Below are 18387 nucleotides of genomic sequence, written 5' to 3'. Positions count from 1 at the left end.
CCCCCGCAGGCCCCTCCCCTCCCCACCAGCCCCCCCCCCCCCCCGCAGGCCCCTCCCCTCCCCAAGCCCCTCCCGTCCCCACCAGCCCCCCCCCCGCAGGCCCCTCCCCTCCCCAAGCCCCTCCCCTCCCCACCAGCCCCCCCCCCGCAGGCCCCTCCCCTCCCCAAGCCCCTCCCCTCCCCACCAGCCCCCCCCCCGCAGGCCCCTCCCCACCAGCCCCCCCCCCCCCCCACAGGCCCCTCCCCTCCCCCTGTGTGGGCGTGCGGTGAGGGTAAGATGGCGGCACGGCTGGTGCGGGTCGGCGGTTTGCGGTTCCTGGGAAAGCCGGGTCCGAGGTTGCGACGGGCGGCCGCTTCAAGGTGAGTGGGTGGACCCGCGGTGAAGTATTGGCCGCGGGGGAGGGAGGCCGGGGCCCGGGGCGAGGGGCGAGGGGCGCCCTGACACCAGCCTCAGTCGACACTGGGCCCCGGCCCCGGCCCCGGGGGATCGGTGCCCTGAAGCCACGAATCCTCCCTGTGTTGAAGGGGCACTGACACAGAAGCCGAGCGCTGCACGGGCAGCAGCATAAATCATCAGGAGGCCAAGGAGGGGATATTGGGTCAGGTGGAGAGAGGTTTTAAGGAGTGTCTTAAAGGAGGAGAGAGAGGCGGAGGGGAGAGGCTCAGGGAGCTCGGGGCCTCGGGGAGCTGAAGGCACGGCCGCCAATGGTGGAGCGATTAAAATCAGGGATGTGCGAGAGGCCGGAATTGGCGAGAGGCGGGCAGAGACCTCGGAGGGTTGTCGGGCTGGAGGAGGTTACAGAGATAGGGAGGGGGGCGAGGGGCGAGGGCCGTGGAGGGATTTGAACACGAGGAGGAGAATTTTAATATCGGGTCGTTCTCGGACCGGGAGCCGATGTAGGTCAGCGAGCACAGGGGTGATGGGCGAACGGGACTTGGTGCGAGTTAGGGTACGGGCGGCAGAGACTGCTGGAGATCCGCAGGTGCCGCCTTACCTGCTGTGTGTTTCCAGCATTTTCTGTTTTCATTTCTGATTGCTAGCATCTGCAGTATTTTGCTTATGTTGAAGTTTACGGAGGGTTGAAGATGGAATGACGTCCAGGAAAGCATTGGAATCAGGCTCAAATAGGGTGCAAACAGTCTGGTTCAATCTAGACAGTAGCCAGGGAGGGAGATGGAATTGGAGGCTAGAAAATGGAGCTTCCCAATATTTAATTGGAGGAAATTGCAGCTTATCTGATACTTGATGTGGGACTAGCAGTGTGATAACAGAGGCGGTAGAGAGGCAGAGCCAAGTGTTATCAGTGAACATGTCCTTAAGTCTTTGGATGTACATCTGGAATCTGAGCCTGAGCTGGCTCCGGAGCCAAGTCTTGCCACTCCACTTCACTCCAGAATTGTGTTGGGCCCTGACTCTGGGTGACACTGGCAAGGCAGTATTTTATTGCCCATCTCTAGTTGCACTGACAACACTGAGTCAACCATGTTGGTGTGGGACTGGTATCAGATGTAGACCAGACTGGGTGAGGACGGCAGGTTTCCTTCTCCGAAGGTCATTAGTGAACCAGTTGGGATTTTACAACAATCCAGCAGCTTTTATGGTCATTTTTCTGGTGCAAACCCACAAATTACCAGATTTATTGAATTCAAGATTCATAACATTCCATGGTGGGATTTGAACTCATGACCTCTGGGTTGCTAGTCCAAGGCCATCAACACTATACTACGACAGCATTTGTAAACCAAAATACTCCAAAAAATCACTGGCCCAATCGCTTTGAGCTGCCCAGGGATATACCAGGAGACTGCATTTATCATCAGCAAGAACAACAGAGATTGCGAATCCACAAAAGTATGTTTATTATGCATAAATCCGTCATAGATCAAGGCTGTCAAGCTTAATGGGAGGAGGTGAAAAATATTTTGGTGGGTGGGTGATGAGAAATCAGGCCGAAAGGAAATGGGTGACCACTAGGCAGGTAGAGCAGGAGTCCCCGGGGCCATCTCCCTCTCAAACAGATATACCGCTTTGGATACTGTTGGGGGAAAGCAGCAAGAGCCAAGTTTGTGGCACCATGGCACCACGAGTGGCTCTGCTGCACAGGAGGGGAGGAATAAGAGTGGCAGGGCTATATTGATAGGGGATTCAATTGTAAGGGGAACAGACAGGCGTTTCTGCGGCTGCAAACGTGACTCCAGGATGGTATGTTGCGTCTCTGGTGCTAGGGTCAAGGATGTCACGGAGCGGCTGCAGGGCATTCTGGAGGGGGAGGGTGAACAGCTAGTAGTCGTGGTCCATATCGGTACTAACGACCTAGGTAAAAAAAGGGATGAGGTCCTGCAAGGTGAATTTAAAGAGTTAGGAGATAAATTAAAAAGCAGGACCTCAAAGGTAGTGATCTCAGGATTACTACCAGTGCCACGTGCTAGTGAGTATAGGAACAGGAGAATAGACAGGATGAATGCGTGGCTGCAGGGATGGTGTAGGAGGGAGGGATTTAGATTCCTGGGACATTGGGACCGGTTCTGGGGAAGGTGGGACCTGTACAAGCGTGACGGGTTACACCCGAGCAGGATCGGGACCAATGTCCTCGCGGGGGTGTTTGCTAGTGCTGTTGGGGAAGGTTTAAACTAGAATGGCAGGGGGATGGGAACCTGAGCAGGGAGACAGAGGAGGGGAAAACAAAGATAGAAACAAAAGAGAGAAAGGGAAGAAGCAATAGTGGAAGGCAGAGAAAACAAGGGCAAAAAACAAATAGGGCCACAGTGCAAAATAAAACTAAGGTGACTAGCAATCTTAAAAAGACAAGTCTAAAGGCATTGTGTCTAAATGCGCGGAGCATTCGCAATAAGGGAGATGAATTAACGGCGCAGATAGATATTAACGGTTATGATATAGTTGCGATTACGGAGACATGGCTGCAGGGTGACCAAAGATGGGAACTGAACATCCAGGGGTATTCAATATTTAGGAAGGGAAAAAGGGAGGTGGGGTAGCGTTGTTAGTAAAGGAGGAAATCAATGCAATAGTGAGGAAGGATATTGGCTCGGAAAATCACGATGTGGAATCTGTACGGGTGGAGCTAAGAAACACCAAGGGGCAAGAAAACGTTGGTGGGGGTTGTCAATAGGCCCCCAAACAGTAGTGGAGATGTAGGGGAGGGCGTTAACAGGAAATTAGAGACACATGCAAGAAGGGTACAACTTTATAGTTGTACCCTTCTTGCATGTGTCTCTCATGGGTGACTTTAATCTACATATAGATTGGTCAAACCAAATTAGCAATAATACTGTGGGGGAGGAATTCCTGGAGTGTGTACGTGATGGTTTTCTAGACCAATACGTTGAGGAACCAACTAGAGAACAGGCGATCCTAGACTGGGTATTGTGCAATGAGAAAGGATTAATTAACAATCTTGTTGTGCGGGGTCCCTTAGGGAAGAGCGACCATAACATGATAGAATTCCTCACTAATATGGAGAGTGAAGTAGTTGAATCTGAAACTAGGGTCTTGAATCTAAATAAAGGAAATTATGAAAGTATGAGGTGCGAGTCGGCTATGATAGATTGGGGAACTTTACTAAAAGGGATGACGATGGATAGGCAATGGCTAATATTTAAAGAACGTGTGCAGGAATTACAACAGTTATTCATTCCTGTCTGGCACAAAAATAAAACAGGAAAGGTGGCTCAACCGTGGCTTACAAAAGAAATTAGGGGTAGTGTTAGATCCAAAGAGGAGACATATAAAATTGCCAGAAAAAGCGGCAAGCCTGAGGATTGGGAGCAGTTCAGAATTCAGCAAAGGAGGACAAAGAGATTGATTAAGAGGGGAAAAATAGAGTATGAGAGTAAACTAGCAGGGAACATAAAAACTGACTATAAAAGCTTCTATAAATATGTCAAGAGAAAAAGATTATTGTAGGTCCCTTACAGTCAGAAATGGGGAAATTATAATGGGGAACAAAGAAATGGCAGAACAATTAAACACATACTTTGGTTCTGTCTTCACAAAGGAGGACATAAATAATGTGCCAGAAATGTTAGGGAACCAATGATCTAGTGAGAGTAAGGAATGAATGAAACCAGTATTAGTAAAAAAAATAGTGCAAGGGAAATTAATGGGGCTAAAGGCTGACAAATCCCCAGGGCCTGATAATCTACATCTCAAAGTACTAAAGGAAGTGGCCCTGGAAATAGTGGATGTATTGGTGATCATCTTCCAAAATTCTATAGACAGTTCCTACAGATTGGAGGGTGGCAATTGTAACCCTACTATTTAAAAAAGGAGGGAGAGAAAAAACGGAATTACAGACCAGTTAGCCTAACATCAGTAGTGGGGAAAATGCCAGAATCTATTATAAAAGATGTGATAACAAAACACTTGGAGGGCATTAACGGGATTGGACAAAGTCAGCATGGGTTTATGAAAGGGAAATCATGCTTAACAAATCTACTGGAGTTTCTTGAGGATGTAACTAGTAGAATAGATAGGGGAGAAGCAGTGTGGTGTATTTGGATTTGCAGAAGGCTTTTGATAAGGTCCCATACGAGAGATTAGTGTGCAAAATTAAAGCACATGGAATTGGGGGGAATATACTGGCATGGATTGAGAATTGGTTGACAGACAGGAAACAGAGAGTAGGAATAAACGGGTCTTTTTCCGGGTGGCAGGCAGTGACTAGTGGGGTACCGCAGGGATCAGTGCTTGGGCCCCAGCTATTCACAATATATATCAATGATTTGGATGAGGGAACCAAATGTAACATTTCCAAGTTTGCAGACAACACAAAGCTGGGGTGGAATGTGAGCTGTGAGGAGGATGCAAAGAGGCTCCAGTGTGATTTAGACAAGTTGGGTGAGTGGGCAAGAACATGGCAGATGCAGTATTAAGTGGATAAATGTGAGGTTATCCACTTTGGTTGTAAAAACAGAAAGGCAGATTATTATCTGAATGGTGATAGATTGGGAAAAGGGGAGGTGCAACGAGACCTGGGTGTCCTTGTACACCAGTCGCTGAAAGCAAGCATTCAGGTGCAGCAAGCAGTTAGGAAGGCGAATGGTATGTTGGCCTTCATTGCAAGAAGATTTGAGTACAGGAGCAGGGATGTCTTACTGCAGTTATAAAGGGCCTTGGTGAGACCACATCTGGAGTATTGTGTGCAGTTTTGGTCTCCTTATCTGAGGAAGGATGTCCTTGCCATGAAGGGAGTGCAACAAAGGTTTACCAGGCTGGTTCCTGGGATGGCAGGACTGACGTATGAGGAGAGATTGGGTCGACTAGGCCTATATTCACTAGAGTTTAGAAGAATGAGATGTGATCTCATTGAAACATATAAAATTCTAAGATGACCAGACGGACTAGATGCAGGGAGGATGTTCCCGATGGCTGGGGAGTCCAGAACCAGGGGTCACAGTCTCAGGATACGGGGTATGCCATTTAGAACCAAGATGAGGAGAAATTTCTTCACTCAGAGGGTGGTGAACCTGTGGAATTCTCTACCACAGAAGGCAGTGGAGGCCAAGTCATTAGATGTATTCAAGAAGAGATGGATATATTTCTTAATGCTAAAAGGATCAAGGGATATGGGGAAAAAGCGGGAACAGGGTACTGAGTTAGACGATCAGCCATGATCATTTTGAATGGCGGAGCAGGCCCGAAGGGCCGAATGGCCTACTCTTGCTCCTATTTTCTATGTTTCTATGTTTATTATGGGTCGTGTTTAATATTTTTAATAAAAGAAACTACTTTTTTTAAACCATATCCAATTGTCATCTGATGCAACACCTACTGACATCTTGAAGGCAGTTATTGGCCACAGCATTGTTGGACAGTGAGAGTGTGGGTGAGCTGCTTTATCTCCTGATGGTGATCATGTAGAATCATAGATCAAAAGAAAAATACTGCGGATGCTGGAAATCTGAAATAAAAACAGAAAATGAAGCTCAATGTAAGCTCAAGGAACAGCACCTCAATTTTCATTTTGGTACCTCACAACCTTCTGGACTCAACATTGATTTCAATACCTCACTTGCTGAGCTTTTCCAGCTTTTTCTGTTTTTATATGTGGAATCATAGAATGGTTACCACACAGAAGGAGGCCATTCAGCCCATCAAGCCCGTGCGGGCTCTTTGTAAGAGCAATCCAGTTAGTCTCTTTCCCTGTAGCCCTGCAAATTTTTTCCCTTCAAGTATTTATCCAATTCCCTTTTGAAAGTTAATATTGAATCTACTTCCACCACCCGTTCAGGCAGGACATTCCAGATCATAACCACTCGCTGCATAATAAAGTTTATCCTCACGTTGCCTTTGTTTTTTTTGCCAATTGCCTTAAATCTGTGTCCTCTGGTTCTCAACCCTTCCGTGTGGTACGGGACATCAGGTGCTCAAGTTTCCCAGAAATGGAAGAAATGTGCATCTGTTTTTTAAACCAGGAACTTAAAGTTGGGTTTTAAGTTTTAGAAATGCCAAACAAATGTGAACCCTAATCAAATGAGGTAATATTTCTATATCACAACAAGTGATTGTCACCACTGAAATGTGAAGCCTGCCTGTTGTGGAAACAAGCTATTGTGTAAATGGTGATCTAATTGAATTGCGGAACAGGCTCAAGGCGCTGAATGGCCACCTCCTGTTCCTATGTTGTTATAATTACCGCAGTGAACCGAGTCTGCAGCGGATGTTGTGTTCACTGGAGTAATATAATAAATCTTTTCACAAGTGATGTGGTGAAGAGAATTGGACCAAAACAAATTGTAGTGAAAGGTTCAAATCCCAAGGGACACAAGTGAAACAATGAGTGACTCGGGGGGGTGGGTGGGTGGATAAGAAGGATAGTCAGATGGAATCTTTTGCTTACAAAATAGGTTGAGTCTACATGGCAGTAACACATTCTGATATTGCCACTGACAGGATGTGGGAGGACAATACTCACCAAATCTGTTGTCTGTAATGTGTAATTTGATCCATTGTAAACAATTTTACAACACCAAGTTATAGTCCAACAACTTTTATTTGAAATCTACAAGCTTTCCTCCTTCCTGTAAAATTGTTTACAATTGTCAACCCCAGTCCATCACCGGCATCTCCACATCATAATTTGATCCAGTCATTGTCAGGCAGGCTACAGAGTTCAAACAAGGCACAGTGCTAATGCTACTGATTTCAGAGGCCACTCAGTGCAAACAGTACAGATTTCGGGGAACGCACGGCGCCGACGCCCCCGAGTTCGGGGAACGCACGGCGCCGACGCCCCCGAGTTCGGGGAACGCACGGCGCCGACGCCCCCGAGTTCGGGGAACGCACGGCGCCGACGCCCCCGAGTTCGGGGAACGCACGGCGCCGACGCCCCCGAGTTCGGGGAACGCACGGCGCCGACGCCCCCGAGTTCGGGGAACGCACGGCGCCGACGCCCCCGAGTTCGGGGAACGCACGGCGCCGACGCCCCCGAGTTCGGGGAACGCACGGCGCCGACGCCCCCGAGTTCGGGGAACGCACGGCGCCGACGCCCCCGAGTTCGGGGAACGCACGGCGCCGACGCCCCCGAGTTCGGGGAACGCACGGCGCCGACGCCCCCGAGTTCGGGGAACGCACGGCGCCGACGCCCCCGAGTTCGGGGAACGCACGGCGCCGACGCCCCCGAGTTCAGATAGGAAGGTGTGAGGCCATGGAAGGATTTCAACATGAGGATGAGAATTTTAAAATCGAGGCTTCGCCGGACCGGGACCCAATGTCAAACAGCGAGCACAGTGACGATGGACGAACAAGACTTGCTGTGAGTTAGGATACATGCAGCAGAGTTTTGGATGAGCTCAAGTATATTGTGCGTGGAAGTTGGGAGGTCAGCCAGGAGAGCATTGGAATAGTCAAGTCTAGAAGTAACGATGGCATGGGGGTTGAGGGTTTCAGCAGCACATGAACTGAGGCGGGGCAGAGATGGGCAATGTTACGGAGGCGGAAGGAGACGGTCTCGGTGATGGAGCAGACATGTGGTCGGAAGCTCATCTCATCGTCAGATAGGACGCCAGGGTTGCGAATGGTATGGATCAGCCTCAGACAGTGGCCAGGGAGAGGGATGGAGTCAGAGGCTGGGGAACGGAGTTTATGGCGGGGACCAAAGACAATGGCTTCGATCTTTCCAATATTTAGTTGGAGGAAATTTTTGCACATCCAATACTGGATGCCATTCAAGCAGTTTGACAATTAGAGACAGTGGAGATGTTGAGGGAGGTGGTGGTGAGGTAGAGCTGGATGACTCAGCGTACATGTGGAAACTGATGTGTTTTCGGATGATGTCACCGAGGGGCAGCCTGTAGATGAGAAATAGGAGGGGGTCAAGGATGGATCCTTGGGGGACTCCAGAGGTAACGGTGCGGGAATGGGAAGAGAAGCCATTGCATGTGATTCTATGGCTACGACTGGATAGATAAGAATGGAACCAGGCGAGCGCAGTCCCACCCAGGTGGACAATGGGAGAAAGGCATTGGAGGAGGATGGTGTGGTCAACCATGTTAAAGGCTGCAGACAGGTGGAGAAGGATGAGGAGGGACAGTTTACCACGGTCACTGTCACATAGGATGTCTTTTGTGACTTTGATAAGGGCCGTTTCAGTACTGTGGCAAGGGCAGAAACCTGATTGGAGGGGATCAAACATGGAGTTGTGGGAAAGATGAGCGCGGATTTGAGAGGCGAAAACACGTTCAAGGACTTTGGAGAGGAAAGGGAGGTTGGAGACGGGGCGGTAGTTTGCAAGGACGGTGGATTTTTTGAGGAGGAGGGTGATGACGGCAGATTTGAAGAGGTGGAGGACAGTACCTGAGGAGAGGGAACCGTTAACAATATCAGCTAACATGGGGGCCAGGAAGGGAAGTTGGGTGGTCAGCAGTTTGGTAGGAATAGGGTCGAGGGAGCAGGAACTGGGTCTCGTGGACAAGATGAGCTTGGAGAGGGCATGAGGGGAGATAGAAGAGAAACTGGAGAAAGATGCGAGTTCAGGACTAGGGCAGGGGGGAACCGTAGGGGAAGTTTGGCTCGGTGGGCTAGGGGAATGGAGGGAAGTGGCAGAGGCAGCTGAATGGATGGTCTCAATCTTAGTGACAAAGTTGTCCATGAGCTCCTCGCACTTATTGTTGGAGGGAGCAGGGGAGAGGGGTTTAAGAAGACGGTTTGTAGTGAAGAGAAACCGGGGCTTATCTTTACATTCCAGGATGATCCTGGAATAGTGAGCAGTTTTGGCAGAGGAGAGTAGGACCCCAGATAGTGCTTTATGTGGTCCAGCCAGATCTGGCAATTAATGTCTGTGGCGGACAACTGGTTTAGCCATTCAAGTCTGCGTCCCTTGGACTTAAGGGAGCGGAGATGAGGGCTGGACCAGGAGGAGCGACCAGGGTGAGAGAGAGTAAGGGTTTTAATGGGGACAAGGGTATCAAAGGCGGAGGTGAGGGTGTGATTGAGCAGATTTGTAACTGCAGAAATGTCATGGTGAATGGAGGGCCAAAGGCTAGACAGTTGGGAATTTGAAAGTGCCGTTGTAAGTGATCTTGGGGAGAGTTTTCTTCCAGGGGCGGACAAAGAAGGATGGGGATTGGGAGGGGGATGGAGGATGTGGGTGGAGAGGGATATCAGAGATAGCCTTATCTGTGATTGACATGATGGGAGTAGAGAGGCCATGTGTGATGGCAAGGTCGAGGGGGTGGCTGTGAATTTGGGTGGGGGAGTTTATATGGACGGAGAGTTTAAGGGAGGATAGGAGGGCAGTGAACTCAGGAGAGAGAGCATGATGAGTTGAGATGGAGGTTGAGATCACCGAGGATGAGAGGTTGCTCGGTGTGGAGGCTGAGGGAGGAAAGCAGTGACGATATCTCGGTGAGAAACTTGGCGTGGTACTTGGGTGGGTGATAGAGAATGAGAATTTTAAAGGGGAGGTGAGAGGGGTAGAACAAGGTGAGATGCTCAAAGGAGGAGAAGGTGCCAGAGGAGTAGGGACAGACCAAGGTGTGATTTGGTGATATGGGCCACACCACCACCGCGGCAGCCTGGGTGGGGCAAGTGGAAGATATAGCCAGGCAGGGAGGCATCATTAAGGGGGAAGGTGTCATCACCCCTCAGCCAGGTTTCCACAAAGGCCATGATATCGATGTAATTATCCTCAATAAGCTCATGGATGGCAGGGGCCTTGTTCACAAGTGAATGGACATTCTGGAGGGAGATGCGGTGATAGCTGATCTACTGGCAGAGTCCACAGAGTCAGCGCTGGGAGGGGTGAGTGGGACGGGAAGGAGATTGGCAAGATTAGCCCCCAGCGGGCACGCTGGGCGGGAATGTCAGTGAGAGAGTACAATGGGGCAGTTGGGGTTGCTGCTCGTAAGAACCTCGATGGGCCCTTCGGAGGATGCCAACGGAGGCTCAGAGGAAAGCTGTAGGCTTATCTAAGAGGGAGTCAAGCCTGGGACGGTGGCAGGAGAGTAGGAAGGTCGAGGAGTGCTGAAGGGTTGGTGTAGAGATTTGTGGGGAGGGGGAGGCCAGAGTACTAGGAAGGGGAGAAATGAAAGGAGGCATGATGACAGGAGAGAGGGGCCTTGGGGGGGTAGAGAAAAGAGGAAAAAAAAGAGGGCATAAAAGGGAAAGGGAAATGGGCTCGGGTCCAGAGTGACAGCCAAAATGCGCATGTGAATGAACACAGGGAAGCTCAAGTTACATAGGCGTGGTTACACAGCAAGATTAGGATTGATAGATCCTGGTAATAAACAGGGAATAGAGAGGAGACAATAGGAGGGAGTCCAGAGTTATAGTCAGAGGTTCCGTGGTGGGATAAGGTTGACGTAGATGGAGTGGCGTCAGTCTGGAGCATCGACGAACTGATGTCCAGGTTCGGAGACAGGTGTGGAGGGCGAACCAATAGGTTGCCTCCAATTCCATGTTCTCTTATTTTTAACAATCTCTCGTGGAACCTTGTCAAATGCTACCAGGTCTGTAAAAACTCCCGTCCTCTGGAGGAGTGAGACCTCCACATTGAGCAGCCTCCCACCTCGCTTTGACCCTGAAAACACTCCACCCCAGGCCAACCCAGCAATTGACTTGTGGGCCCCTTCAAATATGTGGCCCCATGAACAGGCACTGCAAGATCATGCGGGGGACTGTAGCCGTTTCTCTGCGAGGCTGAATTTGACAAATCTACAGCATTGACTATTTTACATAGTATGAGCTGCAAGGTTAGTTTAGTGAGGGCGCATTTCATTCACCGAGAACGGGTGGGGTGACGTCCCTGGAAACGAGGTCACGAGTGGAGCCGGAGCTTTTTAGCATGTGCTGAGAGTGACGTCATCGGGAGGCCCAGCGCAGGCACAGGGGGACATCATGGGATCGTAAACCGGAAATACGCACACTGTCACTAATCACCGTCAAACTAAACACTGTGGGGGAAGAGAGCTGCAGTGACTGATGGGACATTGTGTGTGGGTCATGGATTGTGTTCAGGTTTATTGGGTAGTAAGTGGGGGGTGGGGCGGTCACCTTTTACATTACAACGTGAACAGTGACGCTGCGTCCGATGACCTCATTCGCCGCGCATGAACCGGGCTTTCTGCGAAATCAACTTGCTCCCCTCCTCCCCCGGCTTCCCCCCGCCGCTTTCCCCCCGCCTCCCCCCCTCCCACCGGCCTCTCCCCCGGCTTCCCCCCGGCTTCTCCCCCACCTCACCCCTGGCTTCCCCCCGCCTCTCCCTCCCCCCGGCTTCCCCCCCCCCCCCCCCGGCTTCCCCCCGCCTCCCCCCCCCGCCCCGGCTTCTCCCCGCCCCCCCTGGCTTCTCCCCGCCTCCCCCCCCCCCCCCCCCAACCGGCTTCTCCCGGCCTCACCCCCCCTCCCCCCGCCTTTCCCCACTTTCCCCCAGCTCCTCTCCCCCCGCTTTCCCTCTCCCCCCCCCCCCCCCCCCCCCGCTTCCCTCCTCCCCCCCCGCTTCCCTCCCTCCCCCCCCCCGCTTCCCTTCTTCCCCCCCCCCCGCTTCCCTTCTGCCCCCCACCCCCCGCTTCCCTTCTGCCCCCCCACCCCCCGCTTCCCTTCTGCCCCCCACCCCCCGCTTCCCTTCTGCCCCCCACCCCCCGCTTCCCTTCTGCCCCCCACCCCCTGCTTCCCTTCTGCCCCCCACCCCCCGCTTCCCTTCTGCCCCCCACCCCCCGCTTCCCTTCTGCCCCCCACCCCCCGCTTCCCTTCTGCCCCCCACCCCCCGCTTCCCTTCTGCCCCCCACCCCCCGCTTCCCTTCTGCCCCCCACCCCCCGCTTCCCTTCTGCCCCCCACCCCCCGCTTCCCTTCTGCCCCCCACCCCCCGCTTCCCTTCTGCCCCCCACCCCCCGCTTCCCTTCTGCCCCCCACCCCCCGCTTCCCTTCTGCCCCCCACCCCCCCGCTTCCCTTCTGCCCCCCACCCCCCGCTTCCCTTCTGCCCCCCACCCCCCGCTTCCCTTCTGCCCCCCACCCCCCGCTTCCCTTCTCCCCCCCCCCACCCCCCGCTTCCCTTCTCCCCCCCCCCCCACCCCCCGCTTCCCTTCTCCCCCCCCCCCCACCCCCCGCTTCCCTTCTCCCCCCCCCCCCACCCCCCGCTTCCCTTCTCCCCCCCCCCCCACCCCCCGCTTCCCTTCTCCCCCCCCCCCCCACCCCCCGCTTCCCTTCTCCCCCCCCCCCCACCCCCCGCTTCCCTTCTCCCCCCCCCCCACCCCCCGCTTCCCTTCTCCCCCCCCCCCACCCCCCGCTTCCCTTCTCCCCCCCCCCACCCCCCGCTTCCCTTCTCCCCCCCCCCCACCCCCCGCTTCCCTTCTCCCCCCCCCCACCCCCCGCTTCCCTTCTCTCCCCCTCACCCCCCTTCCCCCCGCCTCCCTTCCCCCCGCCTCCCTTCCCCCCGCCTCCCTTCCCCCCGCCTCCCTTCCCCCCGCCTCCCTTCCCCCCGCCTCCCTTCCCCCGCCCCCCGCCCCCCGCCTCCCGCCTCCCTTCCCCCGCCTCCCTTCCCCCGCCCCCGCCTCCTTTCCCCCGCCCCCCGCCTCCCTTCCCCCGCCCCCCGCCTCCCTTCCCCCGCCCCCCGCCTTCCCCCGCCCCCCGCCTCCCTCCTCCCCCCGCCTCCCTCCTCCCCCCCCACTCCCCCCCCCCACACCCACTTCCCCACTCCCCACTCCCCCCCCCCCCCACTCCCCCCCCCCCCCACTCCCCCCCCCCCCACTCCCCCCCCACCCCCACCCCCACTTTGCCCTTTTTCTCCCCTTCCTCATGCTCTCCTCCCCGTTTATAACTACCTGCATTGGCTGCATTTTCAGTGCTCTGCATCCGGTCCGCGCTTTTAGTGAACGGCAGCGAGGACCGTTGGTGTTCTACAATGTGTGTGCTCGGCTCAACACGCTCTGGGCCCGAGTGCACTTGCGCTGGTCCCTGCCACTAGTCATAGCGTACAAAATAACTGACTACATTTCAAAAGGAATTCTTTGGGATTTCCCAGGGACGTGAAAGGTGAAGTCTTTTGACTTTTCACCCAAAGGGATAAGTTGGCAGGTAAGACCATTCAAGCGGTGCAAATGGAATCGCGAGGAAGTGAAATAATGTATTTCAGGCAGGCAGGCGGGCTGGGCCTAAAGGCAGGCAGGCAGGCGGGCTGGGCCTAAAGGCAGGCAGGCGGGCTGGGCCTAAAGGCAGGCAGGCGGGCTGGGCCTAAAGGCAGGCAGGCGGGCTGGGCCTAAAGGCAGACAGGCGGGCTGGGCCTAAAGGCTTCAGTGGGCTCACGAATGGAAAATGAGAGGATACATTATGGAGTAAAGTTCCATGGTTCTGATGGTCTCTCATAAATGATACAAAGTGTTCTGTGTTTCATGTGAAGATGTTGCAAAACAGAAAAAGTTTCAATGTTTTTAATAAGGCGGCAAGAACCTTGGGTGTGGGTTAAATAACTGTACAGCTGGTTATTTTGATAGTAAATCTAAATCTCTGCTCCTTGTAGGGAAACCAAGCGTGTGAAAATATATTTACTGTAATTATATAGAGCATAGAGTCTGAATTGGAAATGTCAAATTACCATCGAAATGCCCACGGCTGCATGAATTTAACGAGTTCTACAGCAGTAACTTAGTTGGATTAAGTTCAGTGACCTGTCCTTGATTTCGGAACTCCTCGCTGATTCAGACATTGTTTACAATGTAGTTAATATGTAAACGATTAAATTGCAAGTAAGAAAAAAGTAAAAGACACATAATCTGAATTCATACCACATTCACTTACCATGTATTATAAATTACATCATTGGTGGGGTTGCTATCGTTGGGTATCATGATTCCTCCATTTTGAACCAAAAACACGTAACAAATGTGGATACTTTACTGACTGTGTAAATGAGCCTTTTGTGACTCATTTTCTGTGTACTTTAATTTGTTTCTGTTTTAGCCAGTTTTCTCCCTATCTCCCCTAAAGGTGCTGACTCTTGCAGAGCGATAGTTCCTCACGGGGAGGGGAGATTTCCTCTGCACTATATGTAGCAAAATCATTAGTGCATTGTTTATAAACGGGTTTATGATTTTGTTACCTATAACACACAGTGCAAATCTTAAGTGGCACTTCTTGTGAGCTGATTTTTGTTGTTCCTCTCCCCCTTCCCAAGGTCAGTTGTAGTAGTACTGTTCCACCCAGACTGAGAGCTGCTAACTGAGTACACACCAGGAATTGAACCTGGGTCCTTCCTGGTCTGTTTTGGGGGAGCTGGTTACTTCATTGTGTAATTATTTTATTAACCCCTCTCTTTACATTCGCCCTTCCCAATGTGATGCATCATTCCCTGGTTGAGGTGGCAGGTAAGCTTCCAGGTCTCTGCCGAAGCTGCAGTTAATCTAGATATTTAGCATTGACATAGGCCCAGTGGTGACCTGTCCTGTTTTTCCCTTTCCTGTGGGGAAGGCTGATCTCCTGCTTGGTTTTCCTCTGATTAACCGAGGACCATGAGAGATGAAGACGAACGATGCACCAAGCAATGCTCTGAAGGACTATGCTACAATGATTATTCCTCTGATTAGATAAATGAGATTGGGAACTCCCATTGTCACATTGTAATGGATCGCAAATTACTGGCCCTAAACTGCAAAGATTATCTGTGTAGTTTCACTTTTTGCCAGTTTTCCCTTCCCCACCCTTTCCTCCCCTCAAGGTACTGGCTGTAGTTGGTCTATGGTCCCACAGCCATTGACAATCCTCCAGTGCCTCACATGGCTGTTTTCCGTGTGTGAGCATTGTTAGTAAGTGTCAGCAGGCTATTCAAGCATGGGGAGCATCTCAGCCGAGCCTGATGTTCACAAATGCATGTTTGCCACCTGGGGTCACTGGGTAATGGTCAGGAGCAGGGAGACGGGCTAATTTTCCTCTCCCAACCCTAGGGGGCAGGGGGAAAAAATAGGTATGTGCTTGGGGTGGGACGCTCCATCGGGCAGGGCGGTCTGCTTCTTCCTGACTCCAGGGCTGCTGGAGCAAGCTCTGCTTTGTCAGTCTTTCCTGCTTTCATTTCTACCTATCTTACCTCCCCACCGCCTCAGCTATTCAAAACATTCTGTGTCATGTATATGTCTTTAATCCATCACCTGTTTTACATTTAAGCACTTTATGGACCATTCTATCGCTCTCACTTGTGCGTGCGCGTGAACACATGCCTGTCCGTGTTTCCATCATCCTTCTCCCCCACTTTGTTCTTTTTAATTGCCGTTCATCTGTAATTTCTTCCAGTTCTGTTGAAAGGTCTTCACCTGAAACATTGACTTATTTGCTCTGTCCAGCATTTTCTGTTTCTGTTTTAGATTTTCAGCGTCTGCAGTCGTTTTGCTTTTTGTTTTAAACCCCACTGCCTCGGCACCAGCTAGGGATCGTAGTTGAACTGCACGGGCTCAGTTCCGAGCTGCTTCGGCCACTGTACCATCAGGGGCAACTGAAGTGTAATCCGAGAAATGTACAGGGCCATGACATGACTATTTCACAGAGTATGTGGTACCAATAGGGTGGTGGGGTAAAGTAAAATATCGGTTTTGTTCCACAACTAAGGAAGACTCCATCATCAGTAGCAAAATCCCTGGCCTTGGGTGCAGTGGGGGAGGGGATGAGATCCAAAGTAAATATATAGGTGGAATTCTCCTCTTTCCAGTCAAGGAGTTCCAGATCTCTGCCCCTTATGCTCTTCCTAATCCCTTCCCAAATATGATGGTAGAATCTCATCATCCAATCAGTACAAAAGATTTGTATTCTGTAGAACTAGTGAGATGCCTCGTCTGATTAGCATGCCGGGACAATAAGCCTCTTTCCCACTAGCAATGCTGACACAATCCAATTGTATAAACATTATGAAGCTTTAATCTCCAACAGCAATCGCAATATACATATTTCATGATGATGCTCTATCTGCCTTAGCTATGGTACTCCCTACTGCCTCCCAGAAGGGAAAGATTTGAAGTCAACAGAAATAAAATTCGGTAGAGATGTAAAACGGGCTGCTGATTCACTATCACCCGTTTTACACTATCGCAACAGAGTCAGAATTGTGGTTTGTTAATTGTGCTTCTCTCAACTTGTTGATTTCTTGCTGGATCATGTCCTTAAGCTCTGTAGGATCCAATGACTCTTGCCTATGTGTCAGAAGGTTCAAGCCCCATTCCAGAGACTTGACTACATAATCTAGGCTGACACTGCAGTACAGAGGGAGATCTGCATTATTGGAGGTGCCGTCTTTCAGATGAGACGTTAAACCGAGTCTGCCCCCTCAAGTGAACGTAAAAGACCCCATGGCACTTTTTGTAGAGGAACAGGGGAGATCTTCCCGTGTCTTGGCCAATATCTACCCCTCAACCAATGTCACTAAAAAAAAAATTATCTGGTCATTATCTCATTGCTGTTTGTAGGACCTTGCTGGGTGAAAATTGGTCACCGTGTTACCCTACACTACAACAGTGCCTACACTTAAAAAGTACATAATTGGCTGTGAAGCACTTTAGGGTGTCCTGAAGTCATAAAAGGCGCTCTATACGTGCAAATTTGTTTCCTTTCTTTAGTTGCAAGAATCTATAGAATTTTGGGGCAGCTTGAATTACTGACATTTGTTTTTCAGAAACTCTCCTTCATAAACATTCCCAACATAGCAGATACCACCCTGCCCCAGTTTTGGAAGATTATTGACCTTTAAACTAGAATAAAATGAGGGTTCGACCATAAGTGAGTCGCTATAGACTGTGACAAATCTATCTTACATCAAGGTCTTTCCCCATGCCAGTCAGAGGTTTGGACGTATTTAGGAGACCCACGTAATATCATATCTCACAATGTAAGAATGAAAACACCTACCATGTAACAGAAGGCCCCCCCCCCAGCTTTCCTCGGGTGCAGAGGAGATTTACTAGAACGGTATCAGGGATGAAGGACCAGAGTTCAAAATTATGTAGGGTTTTGAAAGAGTAGATAGAGAGAAACTGTATCCACTGGCAGAAGGGTCAGTGACCGAGGACACAGATTTAAGATAATTGGCAAAGGAACCAGGAGACATGAGGAGAACTTTTTTTATGCAGCGAGTTGTTATGATCTGGAATGCGCTGCCTCAATAATAACTTTCAAAAGGGAATTGGATAAATACTTGCAAAGGAAAGGGGAAAGAGCAGGGCAGTAGGACTAATTGGGTAGTTCTTAAGAAGAGCTGGCACAGGCACGATGAATCTTCCACCCTGAATTGCAGACATTAGGTGAGGTGGGGGGTGGCGTTGTGGGTGGTGGGTGGTGGGGAACCAGTGTAGTAGGAGCTTGTTGGAAATCGTTTTGTAAAATTTGACTGTGTATCTCTATGAAGCAGAGGATATGGGGTTGGTAGGCCAGCTTGGGGTCAAATAGGAAACCTAGGTAGTGAACAGTCTTGTTCAACCCGATACAACGGCCGGGGAGGGATACAGGGTTTATGATGGGGGCCGAAGACAATGGCTTTCATTTTCCTAACATTTGCGGGAGTAAGTTGAAGCCCATCAAAGACTGGATGTCGGAGAAGCTGTCTGACAGTACAGAGGTAGTGAGGTAGTGGAGGAGTCAAGAGAAGGATGTGGAGTGGTAGAGCTGGGTGTCGTGAGTGCACATCGTATCATAGTAGGTACAGCACAGCAGGAGGCCATTCGCCCCATTGTACTTCTGGCTCTTTGAAAGAGCTATCCAAATAGTCCCATTCCCCTGCTGTTTCCCCATAGCCCTGCAAATTTTTTTTCCCAGAGGCGATATGAGGAAACATTTTTTTACACAGCAAGTTGTAATGATCTGGAATGCGCTGCCTGAAAGGGTGGTGGAAGAAGATTCAATAGTAACTTTCAAAAGGGAATTGGATAAATCCTTGAAGTGAAAAAATTTACAGGGCCACGGG

The 18387-nt window shown here is 51.2% G+C and overlaps 1 protein-coding gene across 2 annotated transcripts in view; it reads left to right on the top strand.

Moving 5' to 3' along the window:
• The first annotated feature begins 249 nt into the window (after positions 1-249).
• The window catches only part of acadl (acyl-CoA dehydrogenase long chain), a 101593-nt gene continuing 83455 nt past the window's right edge, over positions 250-18387 (top strand). For both annotated transcript variants that reach the window (XM_067988150.1, XM_067988152.1), the window contains exon 1: positions 250-359. In XM_067988150.1, the coding sequence (XP_067844251.1) occupies positions 277-359 (83 nt within the window). In that variant the 5' untranslated portion in view covers positions 250-276. The remainder of the gene's footprint in view (positions 360-18387) is intronic.

This window comes from Heptranchias perlo, chromosome 7 (assembly GCF_035084215.1).
Source record: "Heptranchias perlo isolate sHepPer1 chromosome 7, sHepPer1.hap1, whole genome shotgun sequence".
NCBI lineage: Eukaryota > Metazoa > Chordata > Chondrichthyes > Hexanchiformes > Hexanchidae > Heptranchias > Heptranchias perlo.
Note: the sequence above shows the minus strand (reverse complement) of the source record. Positions and strands in the feature narration are given on the sequence as shown.